This window comes from Miniopterus schreibersii (genome assembly GCF_964146895.1).
Source record: "Miniopterus schreibersii genome assembly, chromosome: 10".
Classification (NCBI taxonomy): domain Eukaryota; kingdom Metazoa; phylum Chordata; class Mammalia; order Chiroptera; family Miniopteridae; genus Miniopterus; species Miniopterus schreibersii.
Window position 1 is genome coordinate 35,387,795 of NC_138110.1, and position 19,443 is coordinate 35,407,237.

The following is a 19,443-nucleotide window of genomic DNA, read 5'->3' on the forward strand; positions in this document are numbered from 1 at the left end:
TCCAGGCACTGCTCTTTACATAAACACCGCTGCCTCTCTGACTGCAAGGTCACCGCCAGGCTCCCTGCTCTTATGGCTGAAGACCCCGCTTCCAGCTCTCCCCACGCAGCCTATTGGCGTCCTGCTTATCCTTCTTTGCTCAGATCAAAAGCCAGCTGCCATTTCCATTACATTTTCATTGATTCCTTTCCTCCCTTCACACATAAATGTCAAGAGCTTGGTTTTGCTCATATTGTTATATATTGTTTTAGTTTACTGTTAGTTATTGAAGGCCTTTCCTCCTAAATTTAAACTCCTAGAGATCAGGGACCTTGCCATATCCATCTCTGTGTTCACCTTAAATGGTAGACTAGGAATCATTTGGTTAATTTTCCTTTTGACCAGAAATGGAAATTTCTCTTGGTCCCAAAATGTAGTGGGTGCTCCTCGAGATGACCCCCAAGAACTGCACCACAGTGGTGCCAGTGCCACCACTCTCAGTGTGACAAGGTAATTTATACTGTGTGATCTTTAGTTTCCCTTTGTGTAAAGGTGGGAAACTACTGTATGAACAACAAAAAAGTACATGAAAATATTTGGATCACTTTAGGTGATATCCCTGTGAGGTATTATATCACAAACATTCCGAGAGCCTGACTTAAAAACAGCAGTAATGAGAGTAAAATTTGACTACTTATTCTGCTCAGAACATAGTACTAAGCACTAAACTTTTATGCATTGATAGATATATGGATTCACACAACACATAGAAAACAACTTAGTGATGTTATTTACTTGTGCTCTTGGATCTGAAAAAGTGGGTACAATATCCACCTTTGTCTTTTGTTTCCTTATATTAAGAGTCATCTTATACACATTCTCCCTGAAGCAGGCTAATAATTGGTGGTTGAGATGCTGAGCTCACAAGTTTCTTTGTTAATTCTTACTAGACCCCAGTTTTGAAGGGACTTAATGTGTACATGAATGAACACTGGCTTAACACTATACTGTTGCTGTTGGCTTTGCCCATTACAGCTGAGGATCTAGTTGGAATTTGTTCATTCCTCCTGCAAGTGTTCAGATTCCAGTGATGTTTGAGAGGCTATGTGGTGCAGTAGAGCGTGGACTATGGTTATTCAGTGGTACCCCAGCCATGGCTACACATTATTGTCATTACACCAATTACTAGATTGCAAACATAAAAACACCTTTGTTTGCTGCTTCTCTATTTGCTTAGCTCTTATTAAGATGCACAGTGTGCTACACCCCTCCCCTAGGTATTTTATGATTCATATCACTCATCTCTACTAAAACCAGCTAATAAGTAAAAAGAGATCTCAACGTTCATTTTGTTCATTACCTGGTTCGGTTGAAAAAAGTCAACTGCATTCATCCATTGAATACCAGTGACCAGTAAAGAAAAGGAAGTTGGAAAAATTAAGGAAAGATAACCTTGACTAGCCATAAAGCCTATAAAAGTCCAAAATGAACTAACAGTCTTTTACCTGGACAGTTCATTGAATCTCTTGCCTGTTTTTCCAAGTTTTTTTGCTTCCTCTGCTCTTACTTTTTTCCTCTCCTCTGTCTTACATTGTATAATATTTCAAATATACAGAAATGGACCTGGGGCACAAATTATTTTGACTTGTTGGAGGGATCACAAGACAGCCAGCCTATGTGGCTGCAGCAGCCCCGTGGGCTAGGAGAGAATGCAAGGAGCAGAGGTTGCAGGGCCAGGGGCTTTTGTACAGATTTGTTCTCTGTTAAAGATTTTGTTTAGCAGGATCTAATTTATGTTTTTAAAAGGCCACTATAGGTGTCCTGAAGAATGGAAATGATAGGCCACTTAGAGGCTCTAGACATGATTTAGTACAGATAATGGCTAGTGATTAGATGCTAGTGGTAGAGGTGATGAGAAACAGCCCTATTGGGGACATATTTTGAAAGTAGAGCTGACAAGCCTTTCTAATTGATTGTATTTGGAATAAGATAGGAGTCAAGATCAACTCGTAGACTTGTAGTCTGAGCAGTTGGGCTGAAACTGTTTACCATGGAGTTTGTTGCCTGGGAGCAGGAGTGAATCAAGCTTTGGCTTTGACACCTCTTCAGTGCGAGTTGCCTGTGGAGGTAGCCAGTAGGCAGTGGGATGTAGAAATCTAGATCTCAGGGGAACAGTCAAGATTTTTACATACGTATTCAACGTTCGTCTTTATACCTGTAGTTTTTAAAACCTTTGGGTTCGTTGAATTCATCTTGAGTTAGAATGTAGAGAAGTGAAGGCCCTGGTCTGAACTTGAAGCATTTTACAGAGATGGGGGTGGCCAATGAGATAGGGAGACCCAGAAGAATGTTCCATGAAATTAATTTCATTTGGAGTGTATTAGGTTCTGATTGTTGATTTTGTCAGCTGTTGTCAGTATTCAGTTTCTTGATGTGTGATGATTTGGGGATTTCAGGCTCCTTGAGAGTGGGATTTTAGCTTTCATCTCTCATCTGACCCTTGCACATACCCAATCCCAGCCCCAGCTCCATTCCATAGTATCAGGTGGCAACCTAGATGCTGTACCCTACTTCCTCTCACCTTTAGGCCCCTTTACTTTGCAAATTGAACTTCTGCTTGTCCCTGCTTACTTCCTATCCAAGTAGCAACTTACATTCTGGATATTTATCTTATTTTTGAGCCTGCCTAGATTTTGTCTTGTTTTGTTTTAACTATTATTATTGATGTGTATTTGGAGCAAGGTGGTACATCAAAAACATGGACCCATTGTGCCATGCCATGCTCTCTGGAAGTCTCCTTCATACCTGCATTTCTATCTGTTTTTGGCTTTTATATCCCTCTTTTGATATTTAATTTTTTTTTTTTAATCCTTACCCTATATATGTTTAGAGAAAGGGAGGGAGAGAGAGGGAAGAAAGGAGGGAGGGAGGGAGGGAGGGAGGGAGGGAGGGAGGGAGGGAGGGAGGGAGGGAGGGAGGGAGAGGGAGGGAGAGAGAAAGAGAGATCGTCCAGGTTGTCTTCCATATGTGCCCTGACTGGGAATTGAACTGCAACCCTTTGGCCCACAGGATGACGCTCAACCAACTGAGCCACTCTGGCTGGGCTATATCCCTTTTTAAAAAATAAAAATAAAAAATGGTTTTTTTTAGGTGAAAAATTCACATTTAATAGGTCTTTTATCTTCCCTATTTAGATGTGTGTTTTTTCTGTCATTGTTCCAATTATTTACATCCATTGTTTTATTTCATTTTTATGCCGCTGGGAAGTCAAGTGTCCACTCTCAGTTAATTTTTAAAAAATAGGGTTTTTACTGTGTTATTCTAAAACAGTAGTATTTGTGAAGGCTTTTAAGCAAAAAGGTATACTACTCATCTAGTTATCAGGACAAAGTAAGTAAGGATGTTGTTTTAGTCTAACTTGATTATTATACATTGGGAAAAGCTAACTTGAAAGCAAATAATATGAGCACAGGATACTTGCTTTAACATTATCTTGGTTAATGTAATAAAAATCCTTTAATACAGCCTGGTGTATTTAATGGGGTAAATTAAATGTGCAAAAGCTTTGTCTCTGTAAAATTTAAAGATACCTTGACCCTTCCTAAGTATACCTAGGAGCTGGACTCTGAGTGTTATAGTTGCCATCGGGGAGTGAAGAGATGAGATTAATGCTCCCGGGCAGAACACTCATGCACCTAAGATATTTCCAGCTAAATCACACAGTGAGGATCATACATGAGATGGCCAAATGTTACAATTAATCCCATTCACTCTGATATAATTAATGAGAATGGTGAAATAGAAGTGTAATCATTTCTCCAAGAGGAAATGTCAACCCATTAAATGGGATAAGGCTTATTACTGTCCATTGAAGCAGCAGGCTTTTGCCCAGCTATTTAAATTGCTGAGTTGGTGTGTTCACAGAGGTAGATGTTGGTGGTGGGCTGTGATAGAGGGAGGGGATACTTTTGAAGAGGATTTTGTGTGTATGTGTGTTTTCTGGTTTGTTTTACACCAATGACAGCATTTTGAAATGACTGCAGTTCTAGACATTATAATAATTTAGTAAGCATAAAATATAATTTCTAAATATAAGTGGCATTAAAAAGAGCATTATTCAACTTAAGTACTTATACATTTGTGTAAAATCAAGTGCCGTAATCTTGAAGTAGCTTTTTATTGCTGTTATGTTAGTGCATTAAAAATCATAACCCATTTTAAAATTACATGTCATAGTTAATTGCCCTTGTTTTCCTTGACACTGCATATGGTAGATCAGAGTGAGTAGAACTGGATCTAAGACCTACTATCTATTTAGCTTGCTGGGAGAATATGTTCATGATACTTGAGCAGCTTTGTAGGATTTATACAGTAATTCTTTAAAAAGTTGGAAAATGGTGTACTGAAACAATAATAAAAAGATGGACCGGGAGACCGTGTATTTTTCCAGGTTACATGGTGATATTTCCCAAGTAATAATGCATTAATTGAAGTTATATTAGGATTTGTTAATTGCTTTTTACTACTTGGATTTCATAGGTAACTTAGGGAATTTGTGTAATTGCTTTGAATAACTTCACTGGCTTTATGAAATAAATGGTAACATTGATGAAATTTTTATGGAATCTTGCGTATATTAAATACTTAATACACATCATGTTGTTAATGTTCAGAAAGCATAGACAGCCTTTAGAAATAATGCACATAATATTGTGGGGTTTGGTATTGCTTTTGCTTAATTTTCATAGTTTGCTTTCTGTAGAAAGTCCAACTTTGCTATTTACGAAGTGCTTTCCAATGGCTAGTGAACTGATATATCTTTTGGGGGAATAGGCAGTAATAATTTGGAATTCAACTTTTAAACTATGTCATATATTATTATGGCAAACTTTCAAGAGTTCTTTTATATATATTATTTCTTTGTATATAACTGTGATCTTTTTCTCCTAATAACAGGCAAAAGGATAAATATTTCTTAAATTGTTTTAAGTGTTTAGGATAAAATCTTACAATGTTTGTTTTATAACTTTACAATTAGCAGATGGTTGTGGATGTAATAGTTTAATAGTTCAATGGACTTTAATTTCAGTTAATGAGATATCATGTCATATCAGTAGGGCTAATTTGCTTAATGAGCATTATATTCTATGTACCTCTTTAATTCATAAAACACAGAACATCTTTTTTTACCCTGGTGTCCCCGTGTCTCAGTAAGTTGAGAATTCTGGGGAGATATTTATTCTTTCTGGTCTCTGTGGCACATTTTGAGGCCACGTTGTTGAGTTGATTTAGATACAAGAGTAGTTTAGTTATTTTTTTTCTTTTCTAGTGGTGTTTTTGAAAATTCGTTAGTAAGAATTTGTTTTCAGTAAAGTTTATTACAAAAACTCTTTTCTAACTTTAAAAATTAACATACATCTCACAAAAATTGTGAATTAGGATTCTTTTTTATTGAAATAAGTAGTCTGAAGTATAAGGCTCACTAAATCCCATCAGCTTTCAGAGACTAACAACCTGTTGGGGAAAAGAGTTTCTACACAACCTGTGCTCTCTCAGAATAATTTAATTAGAGGTAGTGGTATTTCACTGTAATTTGTTAATGAGCACATTCTGCAAAAAAACAGAGAGAGAGAATGATTCTTCCTGAGCACTGATAATTTTGTGTATTTTTAGCTGGATTCTGTCAGAAGAAACAGTTTTTATTGACTTTCATGGCATAGAGATGCCTGGAGAAAGAATATCAATGAAGTGAGCAGCAACTTAAAATTTTCTGAGTTAGTAAAATGAATACAAGGAAGAATGCAATGATCTTACTGCTTTTTCAATAGTGTAGATATAAAAAATAGCATGCACAATATTATTGGACTATTGAAAATCAAAACTTTATATTTTGATGACTTAGTTCTCTTATATCATCTCTACTGCTTGTTTTTATATTTTTCAATTTCATATCAAAGACAAATATCATAGATCTTTATTCCTTTCTTTGATTTGTGGCAACTTGTATACAGATGTTAGTTAAATATTACATGACTTTCCCTGGAAAGGAAATGAAATAACAGATTCTCTAGTAGATTTCATAACATTTTAGAGATTATAATAAAACCTTTTTTTTGTTAGGGAAAGACCAAAGTTTTTAAGAATAAGAAATATTTTTGTTTTACGAATTTAATCTTACTGTGGTAAGTTTGATTCCGATTTATTTCATTTCATAGATAGTTTATGCTAATTTTACTGAGTTGAAAGGGGTTTAGGCCACTCTCATTGAAGCCCTATCAGACATGAGAGGCTAGGATGACTTATCCAGGCATTTGCATCTTGTATCACCTCCATTTAACATGTTCTTTCATAATTGCCACTGCAGAGAAAGAGGGTATCAACTTTTAAATGCTTCTGCTGGGAAGTGGTATGTGGCACTTCAGTCCCCAGATTTTAATGACCAAAGCAAACCACATGGTCATGCCCAAGATGAAGGGAGACAAGAAGCATCATCTTTCTGAATGTCGGGGAAGGGGAGAAAAACTGAAATATTGGTGACTATTAGTAATACCTTCCTAAACCTTAATATTCTAGCAGTATGGCAAAATAAGTCAGTGTTTCCCAAGCAGAACTCCAAGAATGGGGTGCAGGTGTGCTACAGCTACGTGTGGTTGAACTTTTTATAGTTCTAAAAATGTGAAGGCATTTTTATAATGAAGCAATTTAACAATTAACTGACAACACTTAAAATTATATTTGAATGCTCTTTTGTGTCTTTCTCTAAAAACTTCTAAAAGCTTTTATTATTTTCTATTTTGCTGAGTAAGACTTGCATAGACCCAAGTCTCTCCATAGCATCTCCCCAGAACCCCTTGACTAAGAGCTCACCCTTGGAACAAATACCAAAATGTTCCCTTACCTATTGAGTTTCCCCAGTTACCTGACCATTACTTTTGTATCAATGTGTTGATCCGAAGTAAAGATTTTATACAAGCATTTGTTTTATCATTCTTTTAATATAATTTGCTTGTATTTTTTACTCATAGTTTTCACTCTTTAATTCTAAAATAGAAGATATGTATAAATTGTTTAATGTTTTGTCAGGTACTAAAGAATCATTACATTTTTAAATTTTTTCAGTTGTTTATTTTTTTTCCTCCATCATGTCCTTTTTCTATTTTATTTTTCCTTCCTTTATTGGCTTTTAATGTCGACAGTCTTATTCTTGATGGAAGTCAATAATTAATTTTGTGTGTTTTTTAGAATTAGTGTCTATATTATATTAAATTTTATATAGGTTTTTAAAAATAAATTCCTTAGAATGAAATTGGTTGATTGTTCTGGACATAAAATTTACTAAATATATGTAAGTTGTAGATACTGCTGACCCTTTGCAAAATTTTTCTGATTATAGAAATGATTATATTTTGTACCTATTTTAGACTTTTAATTATTAAATTAAATGAACATGGATATTCAGTATTCTAATTTAGATTTCTGGCTTTAATTTTAAGTTTTTTATATGCTTTAAAGCATTTTAAAGATGCAAATGACTTTAAATACATATCTATATGTACATATTATATTTGTATAGTTATTTATATATCTTATATAGTTACAAATACTATATATTGTATTATTATTTATATATTACATATATATGATCTGAAAATAGGTTATCTGAAGCTATACATTCCTGCAGACCATTTTGTCTTTAGATTTCATCTTTACTTTTGTTTACTTTCCCAACACAGTGAATAATTTGGATGAAAGTTGGAAAGACTTCAGAGTCACAAGAACCTCCTCTTTAAGATACTAATTAAGTAATAGAATAATGACTCCCTCAAATTGGAATTCTTGTGTCCTTATTACTATTCTCACACTTGGTTTAAATGTTTTATTTAATACAAGTGTGATCAAATGAAGCTACATGCAGGATAGATTTTGTGGGAACTATACCCAAAACAGCTGTCTTAGGCAGAAGAAATTTTGGACTCTCTTAAGCAGACAGTGAGAAAATTCCTCTATGAGATTGAGTATAGCACTACATGATCAAGCTCTAAAAGCCACTTGTATGATTTCACATTTAATCCTTTAAGCCAAAATGCCTCATGCCAATGCAGAATTCCTTATTTTACCAGCATATATATACCTCGTTAACGGTATACAGGGAACCAATGAAGTGGAAGAAATAGAAAAGAAGCCACTTTGGAATGAGACGCTCAGAAGACTGAATGATGGCACATCACACATGATAGTGATGGCACAAATCAAAAAGATTATTAAATCAAACACCTTACTATTTCATGTCGATGACATTAAGGATTTAATAAATATGTTAATATCACTGGTTAAAATGCTTGAAGAGCATTTTTTTGTTCTGTGAGAAAAAAACCCCCACAAAATTAACTTCTGTAATTTATGTATACAAAGAGACGAGTACCTTAAAATAGGATGTTTAGCAAACATTGCATAAAGCTATTTGCTCTGGCTCTAATGGCCTGCAGGTATAAAGGCTACAAATGGTATAAAAGATAAAAACATCAAGAGTTTAATCTGAGAGCCCAGATTCTGTGTGAGGATTATTCAGGTAGAAGCTCTTGTCTTTGAAAGTTTGATCATAAAATGTAATTCCACCTATGAGAGTAAATGGCTGCAGCTTCATGCAATGAGGAGGGATTAGAATGCCATGTTTGCTGGTATGTACCAAAATGCACAAACCGTCCAAAGGACGCTTTTATTTCAAGAGGTTATTAGCTAATAGAAAAATGGATTGTGTGCTCAAATGTTGTTCACTGTAGATTTGTTGAAGGAGAGTTATTAGCTTGGAAAAATAGCTTACTTAACTGACATTTTGGAGCACCTAAATGAACTTAATTGAGAACTGCTAAGACCATGTAAAAAATACCACACATACACAATCTGTGGATTTGGAGCAAAAATCCAACTTTGGAAAAAAGATAAAAATGATTCACTTGTGATAAAGAGAAATTGTGACTGTTAAAGCAATACCTGGGTATGCTTGAAGTAAAGTTTATTATTTAAAATAGTTAATTTGGTAAAATGTAAAGCATTTGCATTTCGACAAGGAATTCTAACAATATTTGTCAGTGTAAGAAAAGTGTCATGAAATTTAATAAATGTATGCCTCATGGTCCCCGACAATAAAGAACTTTCTGTCGATTGGAGGAAAAGTGATGAATTCTGTGCTACCATTTTAACCACCAACTTTTGTGAATTGAAGTTTTCATTGGGGTAATTATCAAGAATTTGATATCTCAGTCAGAAAACATAAAAAAGTTATTTCATGAAAACAAGCTCTATAACTTTATATTCATTTTTCTTCTATTTAACTGGTATATAATTGACATATAACATTATATTAGTTTCAGGTATACAGTGTAAAGATTCAATATTTGTATATACAGTTGACTCTTGAACAAAGTGGGGGTTAGGAGTGTTGGCACCTTCTCACCATGCAGTCAAAAATCGATGTATAGCTTTTGATTCCCCCAGAACTTAACTACTCTCTCCTCTGTATGTGTGGGAGATTGGTTCCAGGACCTCTCTCAGATGCCAAAGGCCCCGATGCTCAAGGCCCTTACATGAAATGGCGTAGAACAATGCATGCAGTCAGCCCTCCATATTCGCAGTTGGCTGAACCTGTGGATGTGAAACCAGGGAATAGGGAGGGCTGACTGTATATTTATTGAAAACAACTCACATATTATAAGTGGACCTGCACAATTCAAACCCACTCTGTTTAGTGGTCAACTGTATTGTGAAATGATCGCAGTAAGTATAGTTAGGATCCTTCTCACATAATTAACTTTTTTCTTGTGATGAGAACTTTTAAAATCTACTCTTTTATCAACTTTCACATGGGCAATACAGTATCATTAATAAGTCACAGCATTGTACATTACATCCCTGTGACTTAATTATTTTACACCTGGAAATGTGTACCTTTTGACTCCCTTTACCCATTTCAACCACTCCTCAACCGCACCTCTGGCAACCACCAATCTGTTCTCTGTATCTCTGAACTCAGGGTTTGTTTGTTTTTAGCCAACATATAAGTGAGATCATATGATACTTGTCTTTCTCTGACTTATTTCACTAGAATAATGCCCTCAAGGTTCATTCATGTTGTCACAGATGGCAAGATTTCATTCTTTTTTATGGCTGAATAATGTTTCATTTTCTTTATGCATTTATCCATGGGTGGGGACTTAGGCTATTTCTGTGTCTTGGCTATTGTAAGTAATGCTGCAATGAACAGCATTTTTATCTATATTTAATAGTCAATATGTTTCCTAACACTTTGTATTTCATTTTTTATCACAGTTATATACTATAAAGAAAATGTGATGATTTTTTTCATCAATGTCCGTATGTACATTTCCAAACTACCCCTAGTGTATCACACTCTGCATTTGTGAAATAGGTTGATAGACTGTGGAATGCCTACCAAGTTTTTCTAGGAAAAACTGTTCCTCAAATTGAAATTCAGAATGGGCTGGGCTCACAAAAGAACATCTAAGCATATTTTTCAGATTTATGAGCAAACTTGGCACTTAATAACCACGCTTTGTTGTAATCTCTAAGTAAAAACACTTTGAAATACTTACTGAGATGCCTTCTTCCTGTCTTCCCCCCTCCCATTTCTTCATTAATAAATATCTAACTCATTAATAAATAGGAAGACTTCTGTTAATACTGTAAAAGTATTTCTGTTTTTCCAATATGCTTTATAAACAACAATTCATGTGGGAAAACAATTTAAAAGGTGAAAGTCATATTTAGGCACAAAAATATTTTACAGTGTTTCTTGTAATTGTTTCTAAATGTGATGAGATGTTTTACTTGAGCAAACATTATAAACCATATGCTGGTATTTGCACCTTTTTATCCCTATGGTTTATGCAGCCTGCTAACACATTTATATGTAAGACTCGTGGTTTCCTGTTAATGTTTTATAAGGATATTATGGTTTTACGGTTAACATTAGTTTGAGATATTGCTTTAACAGTGAAAAGTACTTTTAAATAATTATTTGCCTGATGTTTAATTTTGTATTAATCATATTAACACAGTAACTACATATTATGTAAACTGTGCAATAGCTACAATAATAAATTTCCTGTTTAACATTATGATGTTTTTAGCCAAAAACATTTAATTGTATATAGAGTAGTTTTAATAATAATTAAATAATAATCCAGTGGATCAAGACTGGTTTTTTAGTTGTCTTAGGAAATTTATTTCCTTTTCTCTTATGTAATGAAATCAAGAGTTTCTACTTCGAGTTATCTGAGCACTTAAGCAAAGTTAATTTTTTAATGTAAGGAAAATTGTTCTGTCCTAAGAATCTTTCAAGTTAAGTTTCTTGATCATAAAGGCAAGTGGAGTAACCCAAACTTTCAAAAAGTGGGGGCACCTGTATGCACATCTGCGTTGGTGTGGCACGTCTGGTTACAACTAATGTGGACACATTTCTAACTGAATCCAGAGTTTACACTGGGATTCACTCTTTGGGTTGTGCAATTCCATGAGTTTCGACAAATGCATAATGCATATGTCCACTGACTCTCGTACAAAATAGTTTCACTGCTAAGGGTGTATTTTAATTAGTTTTAAATATATCATCACCTTTTCTTTAAAAAAATATATTAAAAATGATAAATCTACTGTATGTTTTGGAACAGAAATTGAAAGTCTTATTCATTGTGTTATTGGAGTTCTTTACCTACTGTCCATTAAGAAAATGTTTTATTTACAAGGACAGTTTGGGTCCACTGAATTAGATCTTTTTTCATAAGAATCGCATGTCTATGATGTTTACCTTATTTCCCTCATCTTCAAAGTTAAATTTTAAACTAATTTTAGTCACTTAAATAATTAAACCATGTCTCTTGTATATCTTTTTCTCTCTTCCAGGGGGTTTCTGCCCTCCCTTTTTTATTTATAACCAAATTTTTCTTGTACACAAATTTTGTCACAGCCTTGTAAAACCTTTTTCAAAGCCTATAGATGATAAATATAATTTATAAGTCATGAATACATATTAGCACCTCAACTAGGATTCTGTAACATAGCAGTTTTCTATTTTTTCCCATGAACTTCTAAGTTTCTGTAAAAAAAAAAAAATTCTTCTTGAGTATATTTCAGCGCTTGGTCCAAGGGTGCAGGTGAATCCTAGCAAATTTGAGAAAGTATTCCTAGCTGTATCTTAGTCACAAGCGAACAAAATGACGGGCAGTAAGCATTGACCGATGGTTAAAAAATGGAATTCATGTGTTATCCATTGTATTAGTTTGTTAAGGCTGCCATAACAAAATACTATGGGTTGCTTAAACAACAGAGACTTATTTTATCACGTTTTGAGGCTGGTGTGGATTCTCTGAAGACCTTTCTCCTTGGCTTGCAGAGGGTCATCTTCTTGCTGTGTTGTCACATGGTCTTTCCTCCATGTGCATGCGTGTCTATGTCCAAATTTCCTCTTCTTATAAGGACACCAGTCATTTTGGATGAGGCCCCACACATATGAACTCATTTCATCTTAATTACCACTTTAAAGACATATCTCAATTACAGTCATATTCTAAGGTACTAGGAGTTAATGCATCAACATATGGATTTGGGGGAACACAGTTCAGTCTGTAACACCCATTGAAATTAGTAAGCATTTTATTTGTGTGACTTGACAGCAGTAAAATTTGGTTATCATTGATTAAGCATGTCACTGTGAGCCAGGCACTGTGCCTGCATTAATTCACAATCACAAGATGAAGTTAGATTTCACCAAGGAAAACTTTGTCAGTTGGCAGTGGACTTATTTTCATTTATGGTGTTGATTCCACTGATTGGTGTACGAAGGGAATTACATAGTACAAAACATTTCTGTAAACCTGAATAATGCCAAAAATGTTGCTTATTTTATTTTAATATTAGAGCAAATGAGAATTAGCATTTGTTTTAAAAACTCAGAACAATTTAATAGCATATGTATTAAACCAATTCATAGTGGTTATAAGTTAGGTCACACGGGATGATAGAAAAACTAATTGACTTTAAATAACTGATCTTTATGCAGTTTCCTCCAAAGTAATCTCCAGTGTTGAACTCTTTGAGGTCAACCACTTCTCATTCATAGGATGTGCAATGACCCTTTGTAGGAAAAGAGATTTTTTTTCTTCTTTCTGATGCATTTTTCCCCAAAGGCCTCCTTCTTTTTCTCCCTGCATCACTCTGACACCTGAATCCAAGTAGGTAGCTGGTAGCAAATTAAGAGAATAGTCCGTTGCAGTTAAGAGCGGGCAAATACACCAGCCTTAAGGGGCTCCAGCTACTTGCCTCTGTGGGATGTTGAAGGTATCTCCAATTTAAGAATTCCTTTTGAAGATGCTGTTTATTTTTGGTATTTACAAAGATCTAATGTGGCTTTATTCTCTTCACAAACGTTTGTCAAGCCCCTTTGTCATTTCTGTACCTTTATTGTTTATTAAAGGTTTGAGTCTCAATAACTTAAGAGCCATGAGCTTAGAATCCTTTAAATTTTGAAAGGGGAAAGAAGACCAGGAGTCAGACAGCCATGGGCACAGACGGTGCGCTGAGCTCTTTCCCTGTTCTGTAGAATAGAAATAACAATACTGCATTCAGGAGGTAATTGTTGAGGTTCAAGTACATAACCTAATTCTAAGAATCTTGTTCAATGCCTGGCTTTCAGCAAATACTCGTTCATTTTCTTTTACTACGAGCAACCTAATACAAAGCCAGAATATTTGAAGTATTTGAAGTCCCTTGGGTGTTGCTGCTGTTGTGGTTGTTGAATGTGCTATAGCAGGCTAGGCATACTTCTAAGTTTCCCATCTGTTTTCTAGTTTTTTGAAAAGATGTAAGATATTAATCTATACAATTGGCGCCTAGATATTTAATGAACATTTATACCATACCTTTCACCGCTAGGTATCATAGGAAACAAAAGAACCAAGACTCTTGCAAAACCCATGGACATGGACAATAGTGTGGTGAAGACCTGGGGGGTGGGCCACGGGAGTGGGGTGGAGGGGGTGAATTATGGGAAAAGGGGGGACATCTATAATACTTTTAACAATAAAGATAAATTTTAAAAGAACCAAGATTCGCTGTCAGGAAACCAAAATGAGTATACAGTCAGCTTAGAGAGAGAAGATCTAGTCATGTGAAGCCATTAATAAGTAGACATTATTTATTATAGTTATTATTATAATAAAAATCAAGTGCTGATGTGTTTCTGTGGACAAAAAATGTAAAAACAAATGAAAATGAAAATGAAAAATGTACCGTCTTTTTGGACGAGAACATAGACTGCTATCTTCTGAAGAACATCCCAGTTGACTTCCCTTGCGCAGTGGCATGGACGATGGGGCCATGGGGGGCCTTCCAGAAGAAGCGATGCATGTGGGTGTGGATCACAGTGAAGTGGGAGATGCCTAAGAAATCTGTCTCACTGGGCAGAATATGTTTTAGAATATGATGTAAGTTAAACCGAAGAGACCAAGTAACCAAGTGAAAAAGAATTAAGAGAGCATTGTATACTAGGTAAAAGAATTAACTTATAATAATACAGATTTTAAGCAGGCAGGGGAAAATTGCAACGGAGTTTTCATCTAGGAGTGGGTGGACAGTGACCTGGAGCAGGGAGAAGACCGCCTGGGCAGCAGCCCCAGGATTCCGGTGTGGATTGAGGAGGGTTAGTGCTAGAGCAGTGAAAGCGAGTATGAAGTGCAGGAGAGCATGTAATATTTCTGAGCCAGATTATATGTTCTTCTTTTTTTCTTAATGTGTTTGTTTCTTTTTTAAAAATTTATCTTTATTGTTGAAAGTATTACAGATGTCCCCTTTCACCCCGCACCCTCTCCCTGCCCCAGGACTTCACCACACTATTGTCTGTGTCCATGGATTATGCATATATGCTTATAAATTCTTTGGTTAATCTCTCCCCACCCACCCCCACCTTCCCTCTGAGGTTCATCAGTCTGTTCCATGCTTCTATGTCACTGAATCTATTTTGTTCATCAGTTTATTATGTTCTTTAGATTCCACATATGAGTGAGATCATGTGATATTTATCTTTCTCTGCCTGGCTTATTTTTCATAGCATAATATTCTCCAGGTCCATCTATACTGTCCCAAAGGGTATGAGATCCTTCTTCTTTACAGCTGCGTAGTATTCCATGGTGTAAATGTCCCACAGCTTTTTTATCCACTCATCTACTGATGGGCACTTTGGCTGTTTCCAGATTTGGGCTATTGTAAATAGCAGTGCTATAAATATAGGGATGCATATATTCTTTCTGATTAGTGTTTCAGGATTCTTAGGATATATTTCTAGATGTGGGATCACTGGGTCAAAAGGCAGTTCCGTTTTTAAATTTTGAGGAACCTCCATACTGTTTTTTCATGATGGCTGCACCCTGCAGTGTACCAGGGTTCCCCTTTTTCCACACCCTCGCCAGCATATGTCATTTCTTGACTTATTGATGGTAGCCATTCTGACAGGTGTGAAGTGATACCTCATTGTGGTTTTAATTTGCATCTCTCTGATGATTAGCGACGTTGGACATTTTTTCATATGTCTCTTAGCCATCTGTATGTCCTCTTTGGAGAAGTGTCTATTCAGGTCCTCTGCCCACTTTTTAATTGAATTGTTTATCTTTCTCTTGTTGAGTTGTATTGGTACAACAGCAGACATATAGATCAATGGAACAGAACAAAGACCCCAGAAATAGACCCACGCCATTATGGCCAATTAATATTTGACAAAGGAGGAAAGAACATACAGTGGAGTAAAGAGTCTGTTCAATAAATGGTGCTGGGAAAATTGGACAAGTACATGCTAAAAAATGAAACTAGACCACCATCTTACTCTATACACAAGAATAAATTCAAAATGGAAGAAAGACTTAAATATAAGTCGTGGAACCATACAAATCCTGGAAGAAAACATAGGCAATAAAGTCACAGACATCTCGTGTAGTGGAATTTTCACTGATACATCTCCTGTGGCAATGGAAACAAAGGAAAAAATAAATAGGACTACATCAAACTAAAAATTTCTGCACAGCAAAAGAAATCAACCTCAGCATACAAAGGAATCCCATGGTATGGGAGAAAATATTTGCCAAGGATGCATCTGATAAGGGGCTAATTTCCAAGGTGTACAGATGATATGTTCTTAAGTATCATGAATACCTTTTGTGATATAAAAGGTACTTCCTATACAAAAATATGAATAAAAGTTTTTCATTTTGATTTCTCAGCAGTGTTTCCCCAAACAGTATTTTGTTTCATTTTGTTGTCTATAATAAAATATAAGCAGTAGATGGCATTGTTCTATAGAAAGGATTCCCATTTTTTACTTTTAAATCACATGTTATATAAGATGGGATAATTAAGTATCTTATGGGATACTTCTATTCCAAAATCAAATATGTTGGTTTAACATAATTTAATATGAGATATAATAACTTAGTATGAGATACAGCTTTTATTTTTACTTTGAAATGTTTGAAAGATGAAGGATGATATATGTGGGATTATGTGGAAAATAATATATCCAGTAAAGTATTTTATTACTGTTATCAAGGATTTTATGGTTACTGAGGGAAACAAGGGTGCTTGTTATTTGTCTGTAGTCTTGTGCACATCTCAGTGAATTTATATTAATGAAAACAAAAGAACTGTCATCAATTCATATGAGGGGTGGGAATATTAATAAATTTACTTAGATCCTTGAAAAAGGCAAAAGGTGTATATGTGATTACATTATGTAATGTGTACCTATTAATGCACTCCAAAATGTATCCTATAAAATTGTGATCAAGACATAAAATCACATGTTTACAGAACTGAAAAAATTGCTCTTTCTTTCATCCCTTTATGTTATTCCTGCAGATTTTTTTTTCAAAAGTAATGATTAAGGATTTCAAAAGAGTAATCTTTCTTAAAGAATAGTTTTATTATTTTATTATTTTATTTTGGCTTAAATATGTCTATTTCTACATTTATATGTATGTGGTTTAACTTTTGTTTTGTTACTGATAAGACATAAACTGGTGGAGATTGTTTTTAAGAAAAGATTTTTCAACTTTAAATCATTACATGTAAGACAGAGATAATTAAAATACCAAAAGCTTTTGGACTTTTCTACTCTTAGAGAGAGATTTTTAGTTAAAATTTATTTTGAAATACACCTTTATTTTCATTTTTTTCAAAAATGTGTAAAATTGTTACTGCTTCATAGAACCATTTTAAGCACTGTGAGAACTAGAAATTGCACTTTATTGACCTTTTAATTACCATAGGTTTTGTAATTCTCTAGCATAGTGGACATTCAACATTCTGCTTTCTTCCTTTAAACATTCACACAAAAATTATGTATCAATACTGTGTTCCAGGAAATATGCAAGGTATACAAGATAGCTTAGAAAATTTACTCAGAAGTACCTCTCACAGCGAGTGTCAGGCACGGCTATAAATGGATGGTAGTAGGGTTCGGATTGCTACTTGAAGACTGAGAGCAAGGGATTTGTTCTAACCTCAGTGACTTTGGAGCTGGGATCCGAAGGATGAGTAGGAGTTTGTTGGGGGTGGCGGGCAACTTCAGGGAGAGGCATAGGGGGCTGGCTGCGCAGATGTGCCTGAGGCCCAGTGTCCAGAGGAAGAGGAAGGAAGCGGGAAGGCTTTGGAACAGGGCGGTGCTGGGAAACAACTCAGAACCACAGTCTGATATTCTTTATTATGAAAATTCTTTTAATGATGTAAAAATACCATTTCTGTCTTTCATGTTACTGTATTTTGTCTTTAACCTAAGCAGGATATAGATTTAGATATTAGTTGTTTCTGCTTTTGGAGTATAATTGGACTCCTATATTTATTATTTTTTACAGTGAAGTTTAGCAACTGCAATGGAAAAAGAAAAGTACAGTATGAAAGCAGCGAACCAGCGGATTTCAAGGTGGATGAGGACGGCATGGTGTACGCCGTGAGAAGCTTTCCCCTCTCCGCCGAGCACGCCAAGTTCCTCATATACGCCCGAGACAAAGAGACTCAGGAAAAGTGGCAAGTCGCAGTAAAACTGAGCCTCAAGCCCACCTTACCTGAGGATTCATTGAAGGTAGAGTGTCTGCATGTTTGAAAGTCAGATTTACACCATTTGAACTAAATACTATATACACTTTGTTTCACATCATGTTAATGGATGCCCAATATTTGAATTTTTTATCAATTTCAGTCACATCAGTAGTATTTTGTTGTGTTTTTAATCTTATAAGATACTTAGACCAAATGTATTTTAAGCAATCCAAACCTATATTTGAAAAGTTTGTTTACAGTTTGAGATTTATAACTTAAATTAGAAGTGGTTGTTTATTTTAAATTTATTAGAAGCTTTACAAGCTGTTAAATATAACCACAGAATAAACAGTCCTTTGCAAGATTTCACCAGCCAAATTTGTTAGATGAGAAGTTCAGATTTACAGCAGTAACAGGAAAGCACTTCTGGCAAGGAGTTTTTGTCTTGTCCCTTAATAATCAAATTGGAAGTATGAATTATTTATACTACCAACATGACCTTTAGGAATAATATAATCCCTCTGGTGGAAGCTGCTATAAGCCACGATAAAATAAATAAGATACATTTCCAACAGAGTACAGTTCGATTCAATTCAACAAAAATTTATTGACCACTTATTTTGGATAAGTCACCATATTAAGAATTTTAAATAAGATTCAATAACTTCTCCCGTAAAGTTATGATAACATTACTCGTTTGAATATTCTACTTCTTTGAGTTAATTTGAAACCAATATGAGGGGACACCATACTCATATATTCTGAAGTTTATGATCGTATGAACTGTGACTATTACATTTTGTATATTTATTGTATACCGCAAGATAGGAATACACACATTTATTTCTGGTATTTAATTGTAAATGTGGTGTACACACCAATAAAATTGAATAAATATATCAGAGGAAAATATGTATCATTTTTCTTTTATGCTACTGTCAGACTTTCATTATGTGAAATGTAATTTGTTAAACTATTAACTGTTTAGGGGAATCATGTCACTTGGGTAATATAAAGTGAGAAACTGGTAACTAATCGAGTGAAAAGTTGCATTTATTGTTGATGATTCGATGTGTTCCAGCAAACTAGCTTGGATATTTTCACTGAAGCAGCAAGGGCTAATGGCTAGAATGTCTACAGATATAAGGAGAAACAGAAGAAAATGTTGACATCCAGACAAGATTAATACCCCATGTGCAAAGTGGGCCATCTTCAGCATCCATCACGGCTGACATAGGTTTAGAATAATTACAGCATTAATTCTGTGCGATTTAATAGGGTCATAAATACTTGAGACATTCCTTAGCAGTATGTATTAAACTTCTCTTGGAATTCAAATTATATTTTAGCACATCAAGATCTAAATTT

The 19,443-nt window shown here is 34.9% G+C and overlaps 1 protein-coding gene across 1 annotated transcript in view; it reads left to right on the forward strand.

The window, feature by feature from the left end:
- CDH2 (cadherin 2) overlaps positions 1–19,443 on the forward strand; it is a 208,630-nt gene that overhangs the window by 130,285 nt on the left and 58,902 nt on the right. Inside the window, exon 3 of the mRNA XM_081150215.1 lies at positions 17,892–18,118. Coding sequence (XP_081006341.1) covers positions 17,892–18,118 — 227 coding nt within the window. The remainder of the gene's footprint in view (positions 1–17,891; positions 18,119–19,443) is intronic.